At 44.0% G+C, this 10588-nt stretch overlaps 1 protein-coding gene across 1 annotated transcript in view; it reads right to left on the bottom strand.

The window, feature by feature from the left end:
* LOC308312116 (uncharacterized protein) overlaps positions 1-10385 on the bottom strand; it is a 36443-nt gene extending 26058 nt beyond the window's left edge. The window contains exons 1-4 of the mRNA XM_080794512.1: positions 10258-10385; positions 3785-3966; positions 752-856; positions 166-464 (exon numbers count right to left, since the gene is read on the bottom strand). Coding sequence (XP_080650638.1) covers positions 166-464; positions 752-856; positions 3785-3966; positions 10258-10338 — 667 coding nt within the window. The 5' untranslated portion in view covers positions 10339-10385. The remainder of the gene's footprint in view (positions 1-165; positions 465-751; positions 857-3784; positions 3967-10257) is intronic.
* Between the last annotated feature and the right edge of the window lie 203 nt (positions 10386-10588).

Raw genomic sequence — 10588 nt, 5'->3', positions numbered from 1 at the left:
ATTATTTGATCGGCCCAAAACATTGTGTTCATTGTCATGATTTTTTGAAAAGCCTATGGAGGTAAAGAATGGAAAATCATTTCCTGTGCTACTCGTCGTTCTGAAAGGACTGAGACGCTCTATAGCGCAAAACTCACTTTGTGTCCAAGTGACACCATCTCCTACCTCGCACATCCTGGTTGGTGACGCTCCATTGCTTGTCTGAGTTGAAGTGCACGTAAACACTCCTCCCAGGCATGGGTTCGGAGGAATGTGCCAGGTCCGATGATCTAAAGTCATGGCCTCTGTGAGGACCTGAGTGGAAGGAGATCATGATGTCGGCCTCATCGCGGTGGCCGATATAGATGTCCCCGTAGGGAATATACTCAAAGGTGAACGGACTGACATCCTTCCAGACTTTGAAGGCTCTACTGATGGCCTTTAATATGTCCTGATGTGGGATTCTAGGTGGATAGTTCTCAATACTAGAGGAAGAGGAAGAGGCAAAGAGAGACAAACTAAGCAAAGCTGTCCAAGTGGAGTATTACATTCCCTAACTAACCCCACAGTAATCCCACAGGAAGACAAAACACAGTTTGGGTTTGGCCGGTTGCCCGGTTTGGCCTGACGTTCATGAAGTCTCGGTCAATATTAGGAAAGTGTCCCAATGTGCCCAGTTTTGTGGTAGATAATAAGGTGTCATGATGATGTATAGATTATTGGCACATCAATACAAATACCTGAAGACCAATCAAAACTGTTCTATTTGTACCTGTAAGTGAGGTCATACTTGTCCCACTTGGCTCCAGACGCTACGTAGCTGCTCCACCCCACGTTGGTCTTGGTCTTGGCAGGAATTCCACAGCTCTTCATGGCTCTGAGGGACGGGGGGGACAAGGAGACATTAGAGCTGAAAATACCAGAATATAATGTCCAGTAGCCTACAATTTAGCTCTCCATGTCAGACGTCTTTAATCAGACCCATCTGAATTGAGTGGTGCTGTACTGTACTGTACTGTACTGTACTGTACTGTACTGTACTGTACTGTACTGTACTGTACTGTACTGTACTGTACTGTACTGTACTGGGATGTGTCTGTGTAGCTGCATGACTGAGAGGAGTGTGAGTGGAGATTGATTCCAATCAAGATACAGGTTTAGAGGATTTAGCAGGTGTTGGGAATTTACCTAATCAGGCCTAGGCTGGGGTTGCTATGGTAAATGGTGCATTTATATAGCGCCTTTATCCAAGGCGCTTTACATAGATTGTGCATTACATTCACCCATTCATACACCGATGGCAGCGGAAACCATGCAAGGCACCAACTAGCACATCGGGAGCAATTAGGGGTTCAGTGTCTTGCTCAAGGACACTTCGACAGTAACTCTGGGGGAGCCCGGGTTCGAACTGGCAACCTTGCGGTTCCCATCCAGGCACTCTACCCCTGAGCCACCGCCGCCCCAATGGCTCAACAGTGGTCCAGGGACCACCAGTGGTCCTCATTTAAAATATGTAGTTAGTAATCAAATGGACCCTTATTAACTCTCAAGAGTTAAAATTATTGTCAGTACCTACAGTAACTACATCAGGGTTTCATTTTGGACACATTTACACATCCCTAAAATGTACATGCCTCTCACACCCAACAGCAATAACTCCTTCGAGCCCCTGATTAAATGATGCGTATACAACGGATGGGGCTCCAGCAATGACAAGGGAGCGCAAAGGAATGGCCTCTATGGTGTGTGCCAAGGTGCAAGAGGGCTGTTAAAATGCACTGTATCATTCACCAAGAAACCCTCTGTGCCAACAAAGTCCAGCTTGACGATGTGATGGACACTGTTGTGAAAACTGTCAACATAATTGGAGCACGAGGGCTATACCCAGCGCCGTTTCTACGGCGGGGCACTAGGGGGCGCTGCCCCCCCAGATAGACTTGGTGCCCCCCCCAGTCCAGAACCCTACCCCACCATTATTTTTAATGTTTTACAGGTTTAAAAATCAAGTGCCCCCCTTGGAAATATGAATGCCCCCCTGCTGATTATTCCCTGGATACGGCACTGGCTCTACCACAGACAATTCCAAGCTTTCCTTTCTGATGTCGATGCTGAATATGGGGACGTGCTCTCCCATTCTCATGTGCGCTGGCTAAGTCGTGGCTCCGTGCTGCAGCGGTATTATTCCCTGAGATCAGAAATTTACCAGTTTTTGAAAGAGAAGGACCGACCTCTTCATGAGCTGAGTTACCCTCTATGGTTGGCAGACCCGGCATTTCTAGCGGATCTTACTGGTCATCTTAACACACTGAACAAGAGTCTACAAGGCAAAGAGCAGCTTGTCCCACAATTGTATGCGCACATGAAAGCATTCTGTGTGAAGCTTCGTCTCTTTGAGACACAACTACGCAACTTCAATGTTGTGCACTTCCCCACGCTTTTCCAAAGGCCAACCTTTCTGCTAAAAAGGGGAAATATGTGTCTGTGATCACATCTCTCATGCGCTTCCAAGATTTTTCTATCATTGAGAAAGAAATCAAGCTGTTCTCGACTCCCTTCCTGATGGATGCAGAAGAAGTGGAAGACAGTCTGCAATTAGAACTTATCGAAATGCAGTGTGATAATTCTCTGAAGAATCAACATCAGCTTCTCTCCTTACCCGACTTCTACCGGAGCTTGGAAAAGGCAAAGTTTCCTCTGATGAGACGCCACGCAAAAAGAATGATGAGCCTGTTCGGCTCAACATACATATGTGAGCAAACATTTTCTCTGTTAACTCTGAACAAAAGCAGATTGAGAACCAAAATGAGCGACAGCCATCTCTGTGATGTCCTTCGCATCTCAACCCAGGGGCGCAATAGCCTAGGGGACGCGGGGGACGCGTCCCCTGCCAGCGTCACATCGGTCCCCCCCAGATGAGTTTGGGCCTGGTACGAGACTATAGGTACAGCTGTTGCTTCTTTCGAAAAATATAACGCAACATAGGAACCCCGCTAGTGTTTTTGGTCTTCGTCTGACAGTTTCTGTAGCAGAAAGACCTCTTTTCTGGAGGGGGGGGGGACAGTCGGTTTGGGGGGGTTCCCGACGGCTGCGCGTAGCTTCCACCTCTGACAGAAGGGAAGCGAGTAAGCGACGCCGTCAGAAACCCCCTCACTCAGGAAGGCCCCCTCACTCAGATCTCAGACGGACCAAATTGCGACAATAACATACAGCCTATGTAAAGAGGAATATAAACAAGACCTTGGCGCAAAACTTCATATTTACCCTGCTCTAATACAACAAAAGTGTGTTCTTACATCCTCCATTTCACATCAGCACTCGTGAGTAAATTTAATTGCCATTATGAAAGTTTTCAGTGACGTTGGACCCACAGGTTGCATTGTCGTCAATAATTAATCTGTCTTTAAAACGTTCTAATGTTAATATAGCATATTGGCATTGTCTGTTGGTGGTCTGGTGGTATGTTATATAATAATAATAATAATAATAATAAAACTTTATTTGTATAGCACCTTTCATGACATGAACCTTGCATATTCAATTATCAAGCATAATTGACCTACATTTGATTGATTTTGCTAACTTTAATACATGACAGGTGAGGCGATATACCTCATCTCTAGTGGGTGGCCCAGCCCTTCCTATATTGTTCTGTATGTGGCCCTCAGTGAAAAAAGGCACCCCTGCTCTATAATAATATATATGAGTCTCAGAGCATGAAGCTCTGAGTGTCTTATTTCTCTAGCGAAGGTTTCAATAAATGGTTGACCAAACCAAGGAGCTACATGAGTAGATGTAGGAGACATACGTGATGGTTTGCTGCTCCAACAGTCCAGTGACTGACAGGTTGTAGGACCTCTGCATCTCCCTGATGGCTTCAGACAGATCCTGGTTAGATGAGTCCCTGCTGTCCAGGGGAGCCACGTAGCCATATTGTCTCAGCCACTCACTGTCTGGTTCAGCTGGTGGTTCAGCCTCCAGGAAGAAACCCTAAATACAAAGTTAATACATCATTGCACATGAAAACTACTCCAGGGTGTCTAATGAAGTACTGTCACCTCATAGACACATGAAAAACTGGAAAAATACAAAAATTGTGGCACTCCATCTTTAAGACGTTTCTAACTCATTACCTGCTCATGAAATCAACTTCACCTGTGGGTATTGAATAATGCAATTTGCAACTTGCATTAGTAATATCCTAATTTGTACTCCTCCACAGTGGAGCCCATTGATGATATGCACACGGCTGCCATCTTGCCAGCAAGGTGCTACCTAGGTGCTACCTAGGACTATATTAAAAGAGGACAGGAAACGAAGACCGTACGGTGGACTCCATGTTGCTCCATGGAAGGAAAGAAACATGCGCAGTTGAGACCAAGGAAGCTGAACGCGGAAGTATTGGCTGCATATAGACCCATTGTGCATGTTTCTGTCCTTCCAGGGAGCAACATGGAGTCTTCGCTTCCTAACCTCTTTTAATTAACCTTGGGTGCAACTTCCCATAGACAGCCCATTCATCCAAACAGAACAGTCCTATCTAATTGTATTAAACAACGTCAAAATCAACATTGCAGCTGTACGGAAAGCTTGAATTATCCTGTTTCGATCTGCAATGTGTTTGTTTAATAAAATCAGAAGAATTCCAGGAATTTATTGATGTTTTAAATAGCCATCATAGATCCATAACGATAAAATATGTGACACACACAGAAAGGATTGACTTTCTTGATGTAACAATCTTCAAGGGCCCAAACTTTAACACAAATGGGAAACTAGACTTAAAAGTATTCTTTAAAGAAACAGACACTCACGCCCTATTACACAAAACGTCATTCCACCCGACACACTCCTACACAGGAATAGTCAAATCACAACTACTAAGATTCCATAGGATTTGCACGCAAAGAAGTGATTTCAAAATAGCTTGTAAAACTCTATTTAATGCCCTCAGACTAAGAGGATACACTAGGACCTTCCTCCGGAAAGCCCAAAAAACCTTCTTAGAAATAAAAGTGCGAGATACAGGCCCCAAATTGGCCCTGATAACCAGTTATTCAACACAGAGCACACTAGCCAACAACAGAATAAAAAGGAATTTTGAGAACCGAACAGACGATCTTCTAAAAGATTATAAAATTATATCGGCCTACAGAAAAAATAAAAACCTTAAAGATTATCTAGTACACAGCAAACTAAAAGAAATCAACACACCAGCACGCCAGGGACCAGAATACTTCAAACCCAAACAATTAGTAAAAAATAGAACCACAAAACGCGTCTTGGAGATTAAACAACAAATAACAGCCAGAACCAGCAACTGCATTTATTTAATCACGTGTGAAAAATGTGGTTTACAATATGTCGGAGAGACAGGTAAAACAATAGGTACTAGGCTGGGACGACACAGATACAATATTAACAATGCCAAAAAGACAACCACAAGATTGGTGCAACATTTTATGGCGCACGGCATTGGAGCTCTAAAATGCGCTGGACTTCAACACAATCCTAACTGGACAGTAGGACAAAGACGTTTTAATGAAAAACAGTGGATTAAGAACCTCAACACGGATTTTCCTCGAGGCTTAAACATGCCTAAAATTAGATCTTGAACACTAAAAAACTTAAACTCAGGATTAAACTGGAGAAATCTAAAAGTGATTGGATCAGACTTCCTTCGGATACATGGCGAATGCATTTATTCCTTGCATTGTGCCTACACATGTCGCGACCTGCGGTCGCGACATGTGTAGGCACAGTGCACTGAAATCTTTTAATTCCCCCCACACACACACACACCCCCCTCTCTCTCTCTCTCTCTCTCTCTCTCTCTCTCTCTCTCTCATTAGCAGGCAACAGAGCAGCACTATCCCTCTCTCTGTTTCTGGCGCCCCCTACTGGTACTAATAGTCATATACTGGTGCTCATTAACATCACATACATAGGTGTACACGGACATTGCTGGTTGTAGGAGTGGTTGCACCACTCACAAATGCACTGTACTGTTAACTGGGAGTGGACGACCCAATTAAGCATTACACTTGTTTACAAGAGGGTCCACCTTGTTCAATTCATCAAAACATTTAGGGACGTACAAATAGACACTTCTATATAGTTGAAGAACAGAACAAGAATTCATCATAAAGGAGGTAAAGAGGGAAAAGAAACATATAGGGAGAAAGGGGTGGGGGGGGGGAGGGGGGGAGAGAGAGAGAGAGAGAGAGAGAGAGAGAGAGCTCTATTTGGAAATAGCCGGTCTACAAGCTCAGAAAGCACCCTGTATGAGCTTGTAGATCAGCTTTTTGAGGGGCGTTAGTGCCTCCTAAAGCCCAGCTTTCCAGGTTGTGTGAACACAAACATTGGCTTGTGATTGGCTGATCACCCCATAGCGATGATTTGATTGGCTGAGCAAAGTACATATTGAAGATACAAGTGAGGGCAGAAAAGTGAAGACGGAGCACGCACATACACGCATGCACCTTTTGCAGAGCAATGCCCTCTTACATCTTATCTCCATATTTTAACTTTATTTAATAATGAATGCCCTACTTTGTCATTCTGTCACACAAAAGAAGCAAAAACAGCAGATCTACAAGCTCAACGTCTGGCACAGATTTAGAGATGATTCTATGTGTGTGTATTTTCTAAAATGTCTGTGTGTATAGAGCCCTATACTAAATAGGCGTGTGTGTATACGTATGTGGATGCGTGGATGTGTGCGTGCGTGTCGACACAATCATGCTCTGTCAATAACCTTGGAACAACAGCGATCCTTGAGGAATGTGTCAGAGATTAGATTATAGGTCTCACACGAGAACATCACAGTCTGTAAACACAACTGTCTGCAGTGGGTTGACCTAAAACTCACCTTGGAGCAACACAAGTCTGAACACACTTCAACCTACAAGCAGAGCTGGACGGAATAGTACAAAATACGACCTGGTCAAATTTACTCCAGTAAAGCTCAGTCAAAATGTAAGTAAGAGTAAAAAAGTACTTGCTTTTAAATGTAGGCTACTTATAAGCATTGAAGACTAATCAAGAGTACATGCTTTTACAAAAATTATTATTTTTGCACCTCAACAAATTGCTGCAATTAGTGTCTAAGTGTAAAAAAGGCCAATAGGCGATGTGTTGTTTGTTCCCCATTACTGTGGGAGAGTGCAATCATCCAATCCACTAAGCAACGCAAGGCAAGGGTAGCCTCGGTCTCAGGCTTACTCAGTCATCTGTGAAGAGAAAAGCCTGGTCACATCATACGGCAGAGAAGCATAAAGAAAAGCCTGGTCACAACGTAAGACAGAGAAGCATAAAGTAAAGCCTGGTCACAACGTAAGACAGAGAAGCATAAAGTAAAGCCTGGTCACAACGTAAGGCAGAGAAGCATAAAGTAAAGCCTGGTGGTCACAACGTAAGACAGAGAAGCATAAAGTAAAGCCTGGTCACAACGTAAGACAGAGAAGCATAAAGTAAAGCCTGGTGGTCACAACGTAAGACAGAGAAGCATAAAGTAAAGCCTTGTCACAACGTAAGGCAGAGAAGCATAAAGTAAAGCCTGGTGGTCACAACGTAAGACAGAGAAGCATAAAGTAAAGCCTTGTCACAACGTAAGGCAGAGAAGCATAAAGTAAAGCCTGGTCACAACGTAAGGCAGAGAAGCATAAAGAAAAGCCTGGTCACAACGTAAGACAGAGAAGCATAAAGTAAAGCCTTGTCACAACGTAAGGCAGAGAAGCATAAAGTAAAGCCTGGTCACAACGTACAGCAGAGAAGCATAAAGTAAAGCCTGGTCACAACGTACGGCAGAGAAGCATAAAGTAAAGCCTGGTCACAACGTAAGGCAGAGAAGCATAAAGTAAAGCCTGGTCACAACGTAAGGCAGAGAAGCATAAAGTAAAGCCTGGTCACAACGTAAGGCAGAGAAGCATAAAGTAAAGCATGGTCACAACGTAAGGCAGAGAAGCATAAAGTAAAGCCTGCAGGTCACAACGTACGGCAGAGAAGCTATCGGCGGAAGTATCATCCGGAACATCCGGCTGACACATGTTCATTGATGATGATGATGATTCATAATAGGCCTACTGTATGCTACTGCATGTGCTGCTGGATCGTCGATAAATGTAGGCCTACTGGACTTTGATGTTTTACTGCACGGATTTGTGGCATAGGGGAGACGGGTAATGTGAGACACTGGGTAAACTGAGACACCCCCTGTATCACATGACCACAACACATTTGTGCCATGTGACCATTATATGTTGAAGCCCCTCCCATGTCCCACCTGCCATGGAGGAGAGGACCTTATTGTGCTGTGGTAAGCATGTTTATTTCACCAAAAAAAATGTTTGCATGTAAAAGTACATTTTCTTGTCGTCAACATAATCAGCTGTTGTGTCAAAGCAAATTAATTCAGGTAGAAAAACTTAAATCATACACGTTGATGAACTACCAACAAATACATCCATGAGATTGCTGCTAGCTGAAGATTAGCCTGAATTGCTAAAAGAGGTCCTGTTTACTAGGCTTACCATACGTCCTCTTTTGCCCGGACAAGTTTTTGGGGGGGCTGTCCGGGCAGTCCGGGGGGGTTTTATAAATTCCTTCAAATGTCCGGGGTTTTACACGTATCGCCTGTATATGTATCGCTACGCTCACAGACCATTCAGACCAATGTGTATTACAATGCACGTTCAATGGTTCGTAGTGGAAAAACACTGTGAGAGGTGGACTGCTTTAAATAAATACATAACTAATAAGCATATTTGATCAAATTTAGGAGCCAAACTTTTTTGACAAATTAATTTAATTCAAACAGAACCGCGCACGCACGACACATGCACATCCACGACATGCATGTGCATGTGCATGCGCACATGCATGCGCGCATACGTGTCCTCTTTTTGGTAATTCAGAATATGGTATGCCTATGTTTACCAAAATGTGGGTGTGGGGTAAAGTGAGATAAATGCTCTGGGGTAAAGCCCCACCATGAGGCACAAGTTAAGTTCAGTCTTAAACATATTTTAATCTAATATTACATTGCATATTTTTTATTTTCTATGTCATAAACATTGTAGAAAATGCCAAGATACACCAGAAAGACAACCTGGGGTGGAACCGCCCTTGTGGAGATGGAGAAGGCAGCCGCTGAGGCCAAGGCAGAAAAGAAGATAATACACCAGAAATATATGCACAATTGCACAAATTATCAGAAGAATCCCGGGTGACTTCCAGGAAAGTCTGGATGGCAAACGAGGAAGGTCAGTGATGCTGGAGAGACAGCTGACCTCCAGGAAAGACTGGCGGGGTAACAGGGGCCAGCAACCCCTGTCGCAGCACTCGCAAGAGGGCACCAAGCAAGCTACAGAACGTACAAATGAGCAATACCCCCAGAGTCTCCCGAGAGGAGGGGAGGAAGGGAGACTCGATAGGACAGATTCAACGACAACAACAATGACAGTGACACCGACTCAGAGAAGGCTTCTTTGACTCAAATACACCAGAGTAAGGCTAAGTGTGGACACTGGACAAGGATGAATGATAAAGGATAAATTGTAAATTGTAAATTGCACACGCTTTTGTGATGAGTGCATTCATAATAACGTGTGTATGTGATTCAAATCGACACGCTCACATGACACGGGGTAAGGGAAATATACTATTATGGTACTGTTGGAACGCTATAGTATGTATTTGTGAGTGTGTGTGTGAGTGTGTGTGTGTGTGTGTGTGTGTGTGTGTGTGTGTGTGTGTGTGTGTGTGTGTGTGTGTGTGTGTGTGTGTGTGTGTGTGTGTGTGTGTGTGTGTGTGTGTGTGTGCGTAGACATTTATCCTCAATATACTTGCTCACCCAATCAAATCATTGCTATATGGAGGAGTGAACAGCCAATAATCAGCCACACAGACACACAAAGCTGGGCATAGGAGGGGCTAGCGCCTCTCGAATATAAGAACTACCTGTCTACAATAGTTAGCATTTAACCCAGCATTCTGCATTTGTGAAACGCACGCACGCACGCACGCACGCACGCACGCACGCACACAGCCATCTGGAGCAAAGTGCAGACCCCACACACACACGGTGCACCCCCCCTCCCCCCAGGCAAACAGTAAATAAAATACTGATCTCTCTCTCTCTCTCTCTCTCTCTGTCTCTCTCTCTCTCTCGCTCTGCTGTGATGACATTGCAGCATCTAAAGCGATTCTGACCTGCATGCATGGAACCAAATGGTCCAGTTGGTCAAATGACTCTCCCTGTGGTGTCTGTTGATACTTTACCATCTCGTTGAAGGTTCCGTCCCTGGCGTCAGCGAGAGTAGAACAGAAGCACAGCAGCAGCAGATTGAGGAGATAGTCCATGTCCTCTGGTGTGGATCAGTGTGAAGTCCTCTGGTAGATAAATGCGCCTGCAAGTATAAATTATTTTTTACAAAATGTTACTTACAAGTTACATGTTTTTTTGTGGATAGGACAATACATTTGTGAAAATTATCATAAAAAAGCGTGACGTTTGTCTCAAAATGATTCAACAGGAAAAAGGAATGCCAAATGCAGATTTACAATTCACACGCAGAATTGAGGATTTACAAATGGTATTTTAGGATAAACG

This window comes from Protomyctophum bolini (assembly GCF_963924005.1).
Source record: "Protomyctophum bolini genome assembly, contig: SCAFFOLD_79, whole genome shotgun sequence".
Taxonomy (NCBI): Eukaryota; Metazoa; Chordata; class Actinopteri; order Myctophiformes; family Myctophidae; genus Protomyctophum; species Protomyctophum bolini.
The sequence above is the reverse complement of the archived record's forward strand: the minus strand, read 5'-3'. Positions and strand labels throughout refer to the sequence as shown.